Source organism: Mastomys coucha, unplaced genomic scaffold (genome assembly GCF_008632895.1).
Source record: "Mastomys coucha isolate ucsf_1 unplaced genomic scaffold, UCSF_Mcou_1 pScaffold7, whole genome shotgun sequence".
Taxonomy (NCBI): domain Eukaryota; kingdom Metazoa; phylum Chordata; class Mammalia; order Rodentia; family Muridae; genus Mastomys; species Mastomys coucha.
In genome coordinates this window covers 62,937,093-62,952,589 of record NW_022196913.1, presented here as the reverse complement: position 1 = coordinate 62,952,589, position 15,497 = coordinate 62,937,093, and the positions used below count along the sequence as shown (strand labels likewise).

At 45.2% G+C, this 15,497-nt stretch overlaps 1 protein-coding gene across 2 annotated transcripts in view; it reads left to right on the top strand.

Annotated features, from left to right (window-relative positions):
• The first annotated feature begins 12,252 nt into the window (after positions 1 to 12,252).
• Positions 12,253 to 15,497, top strand: part of Ubqln1 (ubiquilin 1) — a 40,701-nt gene continuing 37,456 nt past the window's right edge. Inside the window, exon 1 of one of the 2 annotated variants that reach the window (XM_031358149.1) lies at positions 12,253 to 12,624. In XM_031358149.1, coding sequence (XP_031214009.1) covers positions 12,472 to 12,624 — 153 coding nt within the window. In that variant the 5' untranslated portion in view covers positions 12,253 to 12,471. The remainder of the gene's footprint in view (positions 12,625 to 15,497) is intronic. The other variant, XM_031358148.1, reaches the window with a different exon arrangement.

Genomic DNA, 15,497 nt, shown 5'->3' with positions numbered 1-15,497 from the left:
AAAAAAAAAAAAAAAAAAACAAAAAAAAAACCCACAACCAAAAATGTAAAACAATCCAAACTTTAAAGCAAAACTAATCTACGTAGAATTTCCATTTCATCCTCGCCATTACGGCAGTCATTAAGAAAACAATCCAAGAGGAGAGAACTCCATGGGAGAGGGGTGTAAATGATGTTAATGTAGCGCTCCTGTGTGAGATTCTCAAACAGGAAAAACTCAATTTAAAAAATGCTGGTGAGGATATGAACAAAGGGAACCTTACACTCTGCAGATGGGGAGGGAGGTGAACTAGTGCAGACGCCATGGAAGTGATCAAGAGGAAAGTGGGTGCGGCGGGGCAGGACCCTCAGGAACCTGAAGAGAGTCATTTACATCTGACCCAGCTGACAGCTCCACTGCACCTCAAGTCGGTGTCTCACAGAGGTCCCTGAGAATCAATGCTTATTATAGCACCAGTCACAGAGTCCAATTATGGAACCAACCTAGGCGCCCAACAGCCAAGGATGTGAGACGTACATGAGTGCTCAGCAACAAAAGATGAAGTTACACTGTCTTCAGCAAAATGGATACAACCAGATAAAATCCTATCAACTAAGCCAGCCTCGGAATGGCAGATATTGTATGTTCCCCTTGTTTGTTGTTCCTGGATTTTCGATAGATGTTTAAAAACATGTATGTGTGACCTGAATGGAGAGTGAAGAATGTCTGGAACAAAGGGGATTCACAGGAACACAGAGGAGAAATGGGAAGATAGAGAGCTATGGTGGGGAATGCTCAAAGTACGTTATATAATTGTATGAAAATGTTCTTATTCAATGCCATGAACACTTAATGTATACAATGAAAAGAAGAAGAAAAACAGTAAAATGGGGTTATTGTTCTCTGTTCTTGTGTGCACTGTGGTGCATTCAACACCCCCACAATGGTGTTAAAGTGGAGTAGTACAGTACTGTTAAGAGGGAATCTAACAGCTCTCTGATTAGATTTGAGACCAGGAGAGAGACTATGCCTTAACATTCTAAACCTACCCCCAAAGCCATGGTGGAAGAAATTACAGGGCCTAGGAGGGAACTGAATACCAGAGCTTGGCAAATGGACATAGCATCAAGCTGTCTTATAAATATTTATGTGTATAGCCATGGAGAAATGCTACTCTCTGCCTTAATTAGAAAGCTTTTTCTGGGGTTGGAAAGATGGTTCCATGGTTAAGAACACTGGCTGCTCTTCTAGGGGACCCAAGTTCAATTCCCAGCACCCATGTTGCAGCTCACAACTTCTGGAATTCCAGTTCCTGGTGGCATCTGACATCCTCACACAGACACAACAACAACACACAGAAAAATTAAAATTAAATAAATGAAAAGAAAAGCTTTTTTTTTATGACTGGTGATGAATGCAGAGTCACAAGGTTAAGAGCAAGTGACAGTGCAGTCCAGTCCTGACAAATCACAGGTAATTCTCTCTTGGGCTCAGGGAACATTGGAGAAGAGTGGGTAGAAAGACAGAGAAAAGGTAGGCATAGCTAGGCAGTGGTGGCGCACGCCTTTGGTGTACGCCTTTAATCCCAGCACTTGGGAGAGAGGCAGGTGGATTTCTGAGTTTGAGGCCAGCCTGGTCTACAGAGTGAGTTCCAGGATAGCCAGGGCTACACACAGAAACCCTGTCTCGGAAAAAAAAAGGGGTGGGGGGAGCTGGAGAGATGGCTCAGTGATTAAGAGCACCGACTGCTCTTCCGACGGTCCTGCGTTCAAATGCCAGCAACTACATGGTGGCTCATAACCATCTGTAACGAGATCTGACTCCCTCTTCTGGAGTGTCTGAAGACAGCTACAGCATACTTATATATAAATAAATAAATCTTAAAAAAAAAAAAAAGATAGGCAGAAGGGCTGCAAACTGTTATCTTCTGGCACAGCCATTGCAATCACAAACTCAAACCAGCTGTAGATACCTCTATTGGATTGAATAAGAAGCAGCTAACAGAGTCAGCTATGGGAGGATGAACCCAAGGGCCCCACCCTCCACAGATGGTATTTGTTACTGATAGACTCGTTGCCATGGATGACCATACAATGCTCCAATGGAGAGTTTCAATCCAGTTGTCACACAGATGGCCTGGGTCATGGGTCATGAACAAAGCCAAAGTCAAGAATGTGGGGAAGGACTGATAGTGATGGGAGGGGTAAGAGAGAGTGGAGGGAGAAGAATACATTATATACACATAGGAAATTGTCAAGTAATATTTTTTTTCTTTTTTTCCGAGACAGGGTTTCTCTGTACAGCCCTGGCTGTCCTGGAACTCACTCTGTAGACCAGGCTGGCCTCGAACTCAGAAATCTGCCTGCCTCTGCCTCCCAAGTGCTGGAATTAAAGGTGTGCACTATCATTGCCTGGCAAACAATAATTTTTTTAAAAAAAGTTCTGCTTCCCATTATAGAAGTACTGGGCTACTAAACAAAAATCCCAGTTCTGGTTATGAGATGTCTCCAGGAGGTAGGTGTTAGCCATTACACTTGCTTGCCCACCAGAACTGGATGGTAAGGCATCCCTTTTGTTAATGACAATCACACACCTTGGTTTCATAGAGAAGCCATGTTGGACCCAAGCAGGAGGCTTCCTTGATGCTGGCAGGCCTTTATAGTGCCAGAAGTTGCTATGTAGGCAATTTGTGGGGTAGGAGAAGTCAGAAATGGTATTTCCCAGCTTTGGACCTTGCAAACTACAATATCAAGTTGTCAAGCAAAACGTGCTTTGCTCAAGCCTGCTCAGTCAGTCAACAGGTTCTTTAGCGCAGGAGTGAGGATTAAAAAGAAAAAAGACAGACATGACCCCAGCCAGTTCGGAGGCTGACGAGGGTCTATTTTTTCCCAATCTGCTTTTGTACCATTTTAATTACATGCAAGTAATAAGGTCGGTTCTAGGTTGAGGAAGAAGCAATACAATAAACACAAATAGTCAAGGAACAAGCAAGGCAATAAAAGAAGTCCCATGATTACATTGTGACTGCTTCTTATCAGGGCTTATCAGGATAACAGTGTGCCTACTTCCTTTTCCTTGCCCAAAGTCAAATTCATGCCTGAAGCCTACTTCTTTGTTCTAGCCTAAAATCGTATTCCTGCCTGAACTTACTTCCCTGTTCTAGCCAAAACTTGGATTCCTGCCTGAGCTTACTTCCTTGTCCCGGCCCAATGTCAGATTCCTGCTAAGCTGCCCCCAAAAGCTCTCCACAGTGCCTACTAAAATAACATTGGGAGCTGTCGAGATGGCTCAACAGGTAAGAGCACTGACTGCTCTTCCGAAGGTCCTGAGTTCGGATCCCAGCAACCATATGGTGGAGCCACATGGTGGCTCACAACCACCCATAATGAGATCTGATGCCCTCTTCTGGTGCCTCTGAAGACAGCTACAGTGTATTACGCCGGAGCAAGCGGGGCTGTCCTGAGTTCAATTCCTAGCAGCCACATGATGGCTCACGGCCATCTGTACAGCTACAGTGTACTCATCATACACATAAAATAAATAAATAAATCTTTTTAAAAAATCCCTTTAAAAATAAATAAATAAAAATAAAATAGCAGGGCTGGAGAGATGGCTCAGTGGTTAAGAGCACTGACTGCTCTTCCAGAGGTCCTGAGTTCAATTCCCAGCAACCACATGGTGGCTCACAACCATCTGTAATGAGGTCTGGTGCCCTCTTCTGGTTTGTCTGAAGACAGCTACAGTGTACTTACATATAATAAATAAATAAATCTTAAAAAAAAAAAAAAAGCATTGGCACAGCTGTTATAGGGCCTACCAATCGGTATCTAATTGGCTCTGAGGCCCATTCCACAGGAGGGAATTCATGCCTACTTGTAGTGACAGTTTTGGAGTTTTGGTTTATTTGAAAAAGCACAGATAATACAGGAATGTGTTTTTGTTTTGTTCCCGGGTGCAGGGGTGTGGGACTCCTTTAGACTGTCCTCAGCTGTCCTCAGCAGCTAACTATCCTTTGCCTCATGGTCTAGCAGAGGTACGGTTTTGCCAGCTACAACTAGTTTCTGGGGTTGTGTGATATTTGGAATTCTGGGAACTTTTCAGAGGATATATAAATGCTAAGACTGAGAGGTGGGTGGGCTTTTGGTTGTCATAGTTTACTAAGTAGTTAAGTGCAAAGAAAAACAAGAAGAGGAAATTAGATATCCTGACCCCAACGATCCAACTTACCCCAAGGAACTCAAAGACCCTAAGCAGCAGGAAGTAGTCTAAAGATAACGTCTCTGCTTTCTGACCCTCGACTTTATTCAGGAATCTCTTCTCTCCCCACTCTCAGCCTTTTTTCCCCCCACTCCTATCTGGTGTTAGGGCGGGGGGAGTGAAAAGGGTGGAGAAGGGTGGAAGTAAGAAGAACCCACAAAGCCACCAAGGACAGCTACGCCTAGTGCCGTGGACCTTGTCAAAGACCCATGACTAGGGTGCTCAGAAGCACTTTCGTTTTCTAAATGGCATGGTGCAGTTCTCAGACTTGATCAAAGAAGCTTTTTGTAGCACATAGCAGTTAATGGTCGGTCAAGATACCAAGAACAAGTGACTGCTACGTGCTCAACCTTAAGTGAGATACCCACCTCACACATCCCACAGCAGGGCTCAGGGAACAGTGAAGGAGCCAGGTCAGAAAGAATATAAGAGCCAGACGGTGAGGGTCAGGGCTATAGCAGGACGTGTCTGTGGCACGCAGGAACTCAAAAGAGCAGCAATTGTCTGAATAGGGCTTGTCTAAGACTCAGCCCCTAAGCATTCAATACTAAAAGGGGAGGGACTTCTAGGGTCCCATCCAGGGGACCTAATGACAATCACAGGTTGCTGGGAGACAGGAGGTCACTGTCTTTGGTGATGTGAACTTTGGCCGAGTTATCCACGTTCCGGTAAGTCACAAAGTAGCCAAAGCTAAGACATGAAAGTGGAATGGGGATTTGAAGCAAGAAGTGCAGCTGAAAGGAAGAGAGCAAGAGGACGGAGGAGTGTGGTTGGGTTATATTGTACGCACTTACGAAGCTGTCACAGAGTAAATCGATTTTATTTTATTTTTTTTTAAGATTTATTTATTTTATGTATGTGAGCAGACTGTAGCTGTACAGATGGTTGTGAGCCTTCATGTGGTTGTTGGGAATTGAATTTTAGAACCTCTGCTCGCTCTAGTCAGCCCCACTTGCTCTGGCCCTGCTCGCTCTGGCCCAAAGATTTATTTATTATTATACATAAGTACACCATAGCTGTCTTCAGACCAGAAGAGGGTGTCAGATCTCATTACAGGTGGTTGTGAGCCACCACGTGGCTGCTGGGATTTGAACTCAGGTGGAAGAGCAGTCAGTGCTCTTACCTGCTGAACCATCTCACCTGCCAGTAAATCGATTTTATAAGTGATGTCTGTTGTTAATAAGATTTTGTTTTGCTTTGTTTTGCTTTTGTTTTTCCAGATAGGGTTTCTCTGTATAGCCCTGGCTGTCCTGGAACTCACTCTGTAGACCAGGCTGGCCTAGAACTCAGAAATCCACCTGCCTCTGCCTCCCAAGCGCTGGGATTAAAGGCATGTGCCACCACCGCCTGGCCAAGATTTCTTTCTCTTTCCTGTCCTTTTGGCTTTTCTCCCTGAAGCAAAGCTGTCTTTGTCTGTCCTCCAGCTTCACAGATTGTTCTTAAGAGTGAGACTCTTAAGAGTGAGACCAGGCCGGGCGGTGGTGGCGCATGCCTTTAATCCCAGCGCTTGGGAGGCAGAGGCAGGCGGATTTCTGAGTTCTAGGCCAGCCTGGTCTACAGAGTGAGTTCCAGAACAAAAAAAAAAAAAAAAAGAGTTCGGATCCCAGCAACCACATGGTGGCTCACAACCATCTGTGATGAAATCTGACACCCTCTTCTGTTGTGGGCCGGAGGGAGCGGGGCCAGAGCAGAGGTCCTGAGTTCAATTCCCAGCAGCCACATGATGGCTCACGGTCATCGGTACAGCTACAGTGTACTCATACCATAAAATAAATAAATAAATCTCAAAAAAAAAAAAGTGAGACCAAACTGTAGCAAGTTTCATGACAGTGACTATCACTCAGAGATAAGTGATAGGCCTTGAGTCCTGCCCTCTAAGATAGCAGGGAATGGGCTAACTGTCCCTCTTATGCAAAATATCTGTCAGCCCTTCTGAGCATCTTCTCCACTAGCTTCCCTGGTCACCCTTTGCCAGCCATACTGTAGGACAGATGAATGCTATTTATTGTGAGGCATGGATACAATATTTTGAACTGCTTGCTCTTAGGCTGTCGTTTTCTTCCCGGGCATACCATGTACATCGCCATGTTACATAAAAGTCAGTAGTAACATCCCAGTCTGGGAAACACAGGGACTTAAGCTCCTCATAAGAGCCTCAAGAGTTAAAGACCTCTTGTAAGTAGGAAAACTATCTAAAGATCAGACTGCTCAGATCCCTTCAAGGAGTCTGTCAGACTGCCTGGTATTCATGGGAATCTTGAAGATGTTATTCCTACAACATGAACCAACCAATTGGAAGAGATGAAACACAATTTGACCTTATTTTTTTTAAAGAATTTATTTATTTATTTATTTATTTATTTATTTATTTATTGTATATAGGTACACTGTAGCTGTCTTCAGATACACCAGAAAAGGGTATCAGATCTCATTACAGATGGTTGTGAGCCACCATGTGGTTGCTGGGATTTGAACTCAGGATGTCTGGAAGAGCAGTCAGTGCTTTTGACCACTGAGCCATCTCTCTAGCCCCCAGTTTGACCTTATTTTAACTGGAGTAATCAATGATGTCACATCAGCCTGGCAGAGCATTCAAGTTGACCACAGTTGTTGTGAGCAATAGGATTGTCCTAGATTCCCTCCCTGCAGGCCTCACAAGGGAAGTGAAGAGTCTTGATATATCCAGTACCTGGACTAATGCTTTGGGAAATGTCAATACAGATACAATCATTAGGAAGTTGTTTCTGATGGTTTATGGTATTTGTTCAGAGAGCCTGGGCCTGGAGCACTAGGGAATACAGTTGTTAATTCTGTAGGCTGTTCTTGTCCTGCTAAGAGCCTGTGGACAGGACAGTAGCAGCCTTATTCATTCAGAGTAGAACAGTGGATTTGTTCCAGAGGCTGGAGTTCAAACTGATCAGGGACCAGAAGAGTGTCACACTCATGGAAAGTGTAGCATCAGCCAAGACTGCAGCAACAGTGTGTGGTGGATGTTTTAAATACAATTTTTATGGGGTTCTCCTGCTTGGATGTTGCTGTTTATCTAAAACTTTTCCTGGGGAGACACCACACACACACCCCTACCTACTCACCCCAGATAGGGATCTGACGACAGAACAAATAGGGATTCCACCAAAGTACATTTTGGTGGACCAATGAGTTTTATTGGGGTTACTTGCAGGAATGTGGGTGAGGGGTTACTTACAGGAGCAGAAATTACTCAAAGACAGCTTTGTAACCAAAGCTCACCCTAACAGGGTGACATCTCACAAAGCTAGGGACCTGGAGCACACCGTACAGATGGCAGACAAGTCAGCAGGTTAGAGAGTGTCCTTTCCGGGAACTTCAGTTGGTCTAAAGGTCTTTCCCGCAGCTGGTTTGGTGTCGGTCTTCTTTGAAACTTGAGTAGTCTTGCAACTTTGTTCCTATTGATTATTCTGGGATGGAGAGGACCTAAGGAATTTGGTGAGTTTCAGGGATGTCCAGAAGCTCTTAGAATTGTTTACCTTCCTAATTAAAGCGTTTCTCTTCGGGATAGAATGTTTCAATTTCAGAAGAAACTTTCACAGCACCTGTCCAAGTCTAGTCTGCAAAACCCTTGGCTACACTGCTGCATGCAAAGACCACCTGCTTATCTGGGTGGGCCAAACCTCCTTAAAAAGAAAGGCAAATAGGGAGCTGAAAGTGACAGAGGACTGGAGGTTAGAAGATGTAACCACCTGTCACAGAATGTGAGTGTCCTCTAGAAACCAGAAAAGACAAGGAACAGATTCTCCCCCAAGCATGCCCGAGGTAAAAGCCTTTTGTTACAGGCCTGATTATCAGTCCTGAAGACTTCAGAAGCTTTCATAAAACAGTTTGAAATTTTATTACTGCAGAGCATCTACCATTTCCACACAGCTCATCAGCATATGGCTTCCACAATATACAGCAGTGGAGTCTTTACATAGAGAAGCTTACATTTTAAATCCAATTGTTTGGAATAAATCTATCATCTGCAAAAAAAAAAAAAGTTATTAGGCTTGCAATTTTGAAAACCAATAAGATGGGGCCAGAGCCTTCCTCCCAGGGTAATTACATTGTGTTCCTAGCTTCCAGGAGAAGCAGTCTTGCGACTTCAGTGAGATGGGCAGCCCTGGGAGCTTGTGTTCCCATAATCAGCAGCACTGTTTGGAGAAAATGCCACAGGAAGATACACTTAGGATATTTTTAGGCCTGCTCCCAAGTTCTGAGTAAATCCCAGTTAGATAAAAAGCAAGAGTGTGAAATACTACTGAAATTAAATGTAAGTTTATAATGGAATCTTGGCAACACTACAGACTGGGGAAAACACATCAAGGTTTATCTGGAATGTTACACACACTTGGAGCTAAACTTTCAATAAAATGTGGGGTTTTTTTGTTTTAGGTTGGTTTGTTTTGAGATAGGCCTCAAACTCTGTAGATGAGGATGACCTGGAACTTCCAATCCTCCTGCCTCTACTAAAGCTCTTAGGTTTTATTTTACACAGATTGTAGAGTAGGGGAGTGCCCTACTTAGGGTTACTACTGCTGTGATGAAACACCATAACTACAAGCAACTTGGGGAAACATATGGTTTATTTTGCTTATACTTTCACATCACTGTTCATCATCTAAGGGACAGGGACAGGGATTCTAACAGGGCAGGACCCTGGAAACAGGAACTAGTGCAAGGGCCATGGAAGAGTGCTGCTTACTGGCTTGCTTCTCATGGTTTGCTCATCCTGCTTTCTTATAGAATCTAGGACTTACCAGCCTAGGGATGGCACCACACACAATGGGCTGGGCCCTCCTCCATCAATTACTAATTAAGAAAATGCCCAAAGAGTGAAAAAAAAACACAAACAAAAAAAGACAAAAAAAGAAAATGCCACAGCCCAATATTACAGAGGCATTGTCTCAATAGAGGCTCCCTCTTCTCTGGTAACTCTAGTCTGTCAAGTTGACATAAAACGATCCAGGACAGGGAGTATCATGCAAGAGCTTACTTTTATCATCTATTTGACATGTGTGTGACATTGTATTTGTTATATCAATTCTTATACATAGGCTTAGAATAAACTTGCTAAATGGTGCTCAATAAATTTTTGATTAACTCTTCTGTCAAGGAATACTACCTGCATCCCCCCCCAACCCCATGCACACAAGGTTTCTCTGAATAACCACCCCCTGCAAGCTGTCCTAGAACTCCAACTTGTTCTGTAGACCAGACTGCCCTTGAAATCAGAGATCTGCCTGTCCCAAGTACAGGGACTGAAGTCATGAGCCACTATCTAGTTGGAGCTGGCTCAACCTAACTTGTGAGCTGAATGGTCAAATTTCAGGTGTTTTATGACCCAAGTGAACTCAGGTTGGTAGTTTAAATTGGACATTAGCAAGGAAATTGGCAAATGCTATCCATTGATCTTTGATTCAGTATTTGGGAGTTGCATTCAACTAAATGTAGAACAACTGAAATATGTTCTTATAATTGCATCCAGAACAACCATTTAATAAGCCTCCATCCCCACCACCAAAGAATCGAATAGACATCTAGACCAAAGATCAGCAAATCTATCCTTGCTGAGTATTTCGGACAGGGACTGTATGGCCTACTTGACCGCGATCTTTGGAGAAAGTTAGAGATCCTTTATCTAGAAAATCCCTGTCCACATTGCCAAGGGTCCTCTATAGTTTGATTGTGACAGGTTAACATCATGGAGATTAATCAATGACACCCTATCTTCCTGACTGCAATGGTTAATTTTGACTGCTGACCCGTCTAAACACACCTACGGCTCATCTTTGGCCGTACTTGCCTGTGAGGGTTTTCTAGAGAGAATGATGGCAGCAATATCCATCATGAATGGAGGCAGCAAGCTGATCCCATGCCAAGCTCCCCGTACTATAATGGATTTTATTTCCTCAAACCCTGAGTCCAAACGACCCTTCCTCCCTTAAGTTGCTTCTTGTCAGAAAATTGATTAGAGCAATGAATGAGGAAAGCAACTAATATACTTCATAAACTATGCCTTGTTGCTAAAATTCCTTCCCAGGGGACAATACAGGCAATGACTACCCCTTCTCCGCAACAACAAGCCAAAGCAAGATTCCAACCAAAGTTCACTAGAAGAGCCCAAGTTTATTGGACTTCCTCACAGAGCATAGGTGAAGTGTTCCTCCCAGGGATGTTACGTCTTTATGCAGCAGGAATGAAGGCCTTAGCCTCAAGGGTGGAGCTCTCGCCCCAAGCCCCAAGCCGAAGTCTTCTTTGGCCTATTTACCTTCCTTGCGGCCACTTGCAATTAAGGCAGCATTGTAAACAACAGGTGGTGGAGAAAGGTGGCTACTCCAGTGAGGGTCTTGTGACCTTCCCTACCATTCCAGGAAGGGGTGTGGTAGTCAGTAAGGGCAGCTGGGAGGAAACTTTTCCAAGAAAGTGCTGCTGAACTACTCTAGGCAGCAGTTGCTTGTGCGCCTGGGAGAATTCTCATTCACAACATGCCATATACATTAGAGATTTCTAGAAATAAAATATAGACAATTACAAGGGCATTCTATACATACACCAGTAGATGTTATCTACAGCCAATTTAGTAGAGCAGACCAGATTGGGTTTCTAAAAGGGCAACAGAGTGAAGACTTTCCGGGAAATGTGATGTGAAAACAGAGAAAGTAAGACAGGGAACGTGTGTGTGTGTGTGTGTGTGTATGGGGGGGGTCATCATAGAAGGCAGCCTAGGGAAGGAAGAGCACAAGGAGAATACAGCATGGAGGAAAGCCAGACAACAGGGGAACTAACACAATTGGAAAGAGGTTATATATGTAAATATACAAGAGAAAATTCCAAAATGCTTGCTTGCCCAACGGTGCCCCAAGAAGTAACAATTTTCTCACACCTAGACATTAAAGCATGTAACTTCTTCCTGTGATTGAACAATGCTGGTAGAAATTTAAGTGCGATCAAGTGACACACTTGTATCGCCATTTTAGACTTCGAAACTCTGACCCAGATTTCAAAGGGCTCTGCTAAGAAGTGTTTATGCAACAGTAGTTAATCATAGAACAATGTTCGATGGCCCAAGAGCAGAACTATGGAATGTCTTTGCATATTTGGGTCACGGTACACTGTCAGAGTTCACATTTGTGCAATGCTGGTTAATATAAAGTGTCAGACTGCATTACACGTTATCTTTACGAATAAATGACGTGGGATTCACACGTGGAATAAGTTATCTGTGCCTTCATTATGCTGAAAATACTTTTTCAACCATTATCCCTGATGCCACCACAAGCTCCACCTGTACAGTAACTTAATTGGTCAGAATACAAAAGGCACACATGAGCTAGGCTAACTCCTACCCGTTGGGTGGACAGTCCTAGGCTTCCTGTTTCTGCCCCCACGCAGCTTGGAAGACAGACAATATGGGTTGCCCTATCTTCTGACCAAACCGGTTTGACTCCAGGGAGGGAAGCTCTGGCCTCACTGAAAGAGCGAGGGCCTGCGGTTGCGTTGGTTGCTCACTGGCGTCTGTTTCGCGGTCCTTTAAAGATCTTTCTCCATTGGCCTAGCTTCCAAGCCCTGAGCACAAGATAAGGCCATCGCAACTCCTTCCACCCGGGCACCAACATTATGCTTATTAAAATAAAGTAACTCGCCGCTATTTTATAAGCCGACGCCCACAGGGCCCAGGTGGGGAGGACACCGGGACCGTGAGCAATGGGCCAGACGTTTCTAGCAATTTCGCTGGCCGTGACGTCATCTTAGTGCACCATCATGGTGCCTTGCAGAAACCCCCGTTTAAATTTCTTCCAACGACGGACAGGAGACGCCAAACGGGTTCAGTTCCCCCGCTGTGCCCAGCGCTCCTTTGACCTGGAGGAGCCCGCGCCTCGTCCGCCGCCTAAGAAAGGAACGAGGGCTGCCATGCATGAGTCGGCTCCTTGGCCAACGCGCTACCCGGCGTGCCTCGCGCACCCGACCGCCTGGAGTCGGCGCCGCGGCCAGCGCGTTACCCAGCGTGCCCTGCGCGGCGCCGGCGACGAGCGTGGGGGAGGTGCGGGAGGAGGAAGCGGCGGCGACACGGAGAGTCCCCCGCGTCCACCCGGCAGCCGATCGCCCACCCGGGCCTGCACCCGCAGCCCGCGTCTACGCACCCTCGGCGGCCCCGCAGCCTGTCGCGCCTCGCGGACCCGGCCGCAGCCCCCAAGTGTCGCGCTCGCCTGAGTCACCGCCATGGCCGAGAGCGCAGAGAGCGGCGGCCCACCGGGCGTGCAGGACAGTGCGGCCGACGGCGGCCCCGCAGAGCCCAAGATCATGAAGGTCACGGTGAAGACGCCGAAAGAGAAGGAGGAGTTCGCTGTGCCCGAGAACAGCTCGGTCCAGCAGGTAAGGGCGCGGGGCCCGCGGCCACCGCGTCGCCGGCGGGGCGGGAAGGGCGCCGGAGGGGCGGCCTGGCCGGGCGGCGGCCCGGGGGAGCTCCGGTCAGGCCCCGCCGGGTTCCGCTGCGTGAGCTGTGCGGGGCCCGGCCGGGCGAGCCGCGCGGCCTGTGCTGGGCTGCGCCGCGGCTGCCGAGCTCCGGGCCCCGGGACCCCACTTCTCACAAAGGAGCCGGGTGCTGCGGGGAGGCTGGGCGCGGGCGGCGCTCGGCCTTTGGCCAGGCTGGGTGGGGGGGTCATTGTTTTACCTGCCTGATAATTGGAGAGATTGGGGGGTGAGAAGCACGTGGAGGCTTGGCTCTCGGTTTTGAATGCTGAACGCTTTCCCACTTTTTAGTCTTTTATACAAAAAAAAAAAAAAAATGACGTGGAACTTGTTTTCAGTCACATTGTGATAGCTCACGCCTGTCTGTAAGGAGAAGAGTAAATGACTTTGATTTTTAGGCGACTTTCTGTTTGTTACAATACCTCCGTCATCGCTTAGCTGCCAGTCATTGGATAGGTTATTGTTTAATTTTTATTTTAGGGAGACGAGACAGACACCTGGCTGGGTCTTAGCGTTTGCAACAGACCGCAAGAAAACACAATCGGTGATAAGGGGGACTCTTATCAAATAATTGCTTTAAAGTCCATTCAGGAAAACAAGTCTTGCTGTTAATTAGGAGCCTTGGTAGAACCTATATCAAATGTATGTTTCAACACATTCTAGAGCACTTGAGTGAGTTGTTAATAGTATCAAACAATGTAAACAGTTGTATGGGAGGAAGTAAGTAACAACCACTAGAACGTACTTTTTTAAGTTCTCTCAAGATTTATCTAGTTCCAAAGGTGAGGCCGGTTTTTTCTGAAGCAGGAGGGTGTGTGGCACCTTCGAGAGAAACTCAACTTTGACTGAATCATCCCATTCCTGGTTTGTTAACGCTGCTATAAAACAGTTTACCATCTTTATATTTTCCAGCAGGTCTGTACATCACCCACAATTGACATTTTCCTGCGTTTTCTGTATTATGCATTTCTTATTTTACCCTTATAAGGAAGGCAAACTGCATGCATGTTAGTGGCTTGAGAACAACTGTTTTGAAAAGATCGTATCCCATATAGATTTGAGGCACAATGATGGGACATGGTTGCCTTTGCCGGTTTTCTCAGATTCGTCTACACCTGTGTCAGCCAAGCACATGTGATAGGTGAAGTCTGTTAAGGTTGACTGCACACTTTTCTCCTTCCGTTTTCTCTTCAGTCGCTCTTTTTGTCACCTTGGGAAGATTTTTTTTCCAACAGAGTTTGAGTTCACATAAGCAGAGTTGTCTCTAATGTGGTCTTTTGGATAAGGCTTTTTTTCTTCTCTCCCTCACTCAGCATATTTTTTGAGATTCATCCTTGAGAAAGTCTGCACTCCTCCTACCCCAGAGATTTGCATACTAGGCAGAGGCTCCAGTCTACCCCTGAACCTGGTCCTCAGCTCAGTACTTTACTGCTCAGTGGCTTTCCATGCCATGCACGTGCGGCAATCTACTTCCCAGGGTCATCTTTTTTCAGCTGGTTGTAGTTCTTGTGAACAGCTTCATATAAATCCTTTCGGGACCATATGCTTTTTATCTGTATTAGGAGAGCTCTGTTTATGTTTTAGACAGGTTTTCACCCTGTAACTTAGGTTGTTCAGGAACTCACAGTGTGTAGACCAGGCTGGTTTCAAACTCATCTGCCTCCCAAGTGTTGGTATTAAAGGCATTCACCACCATGCCCTGCCAGTTCTATTTAGTTTTATAAGAAACCTGAAAAATGTATTATTTTGCAGTCCAGCCAACATCATATGTGTGTGTGGGTGTTCCTGTCCCTCTGTCTCCTTGTTAATATTTGGTATGAGCAGGGTTTTTTGTTGTTGTTGTTGCTTTGTTTTTGTTTTTTTTAAATAGTTAACTATTTAGTGGATGTATGGACATATTAAATTATGAAGCTTTTGAGTCTTACTGAGCCCCAGTTTAGATTTTCATCTTGCTGGCAGCTTCCACATTTTATTTTGGGACATTAGAAATAATCCTCTATAAATAGAACAATTATTTAGGTGAGTATCTATAGGTTTGTGGGGTTTTGTTTGTTTTTGTAATAGTGACACTAGAATTTTAAATTCTGTGAAAGCTTATGTTCTACTATGCTGTAACTAAAAACGACTTTCCTGGGTAAAGTAAGGCTTTCCTAAGGTAACTTATTCTAATGGTGGCTAATCTGTTGTTTTCTGTGGGAGCAGAAAATGTGATAAAAGTTGAAAGCATGCCCTGCACCACAAACTGAAAGCACGTCAAACTACTGGGTAAGTCAGGGGAGTACACTCAGAAACATGTACGAGGGTACAGTAAAGCAGACCTCAGGTGCTCGTTTGTAAAGTTCTATTCTTAGCACAAGAAAAGGTCTGCCATTCTGGAAGTTAGACTTTCCTTATAGAACTAGGTTTGGTATTGCTATAAAGTTTGTCATTGAGTAATATTTAAAGGCAGTAAGATTTCCTTTTAAATGGTTAATAGCAATTGTGGTTGGGCTTTGAGTTGGCTCAGAGTTGAGCTTTGGAGCATGTGGTCCAGGAGACCCTGGGTTGAATCCTCAGTGTGCCCCACATCCTCTCACATGGTAGGCCGATGTTGGCAACTGTTCGATTTCGAAAATTCTTAATCTGGCGGGGGTGGGGAGAGATAATATTGAAGGTTTATGCTGTTAGGCAAATCACATTTTAAAATGTTATTTAAATTAGCACACAAAGTAATGGGTTCATCATGGCAAGAAATCCTCTCTTTTAAGTGTGTGTGTGTGTGTGTGTGTGTGTGTGTG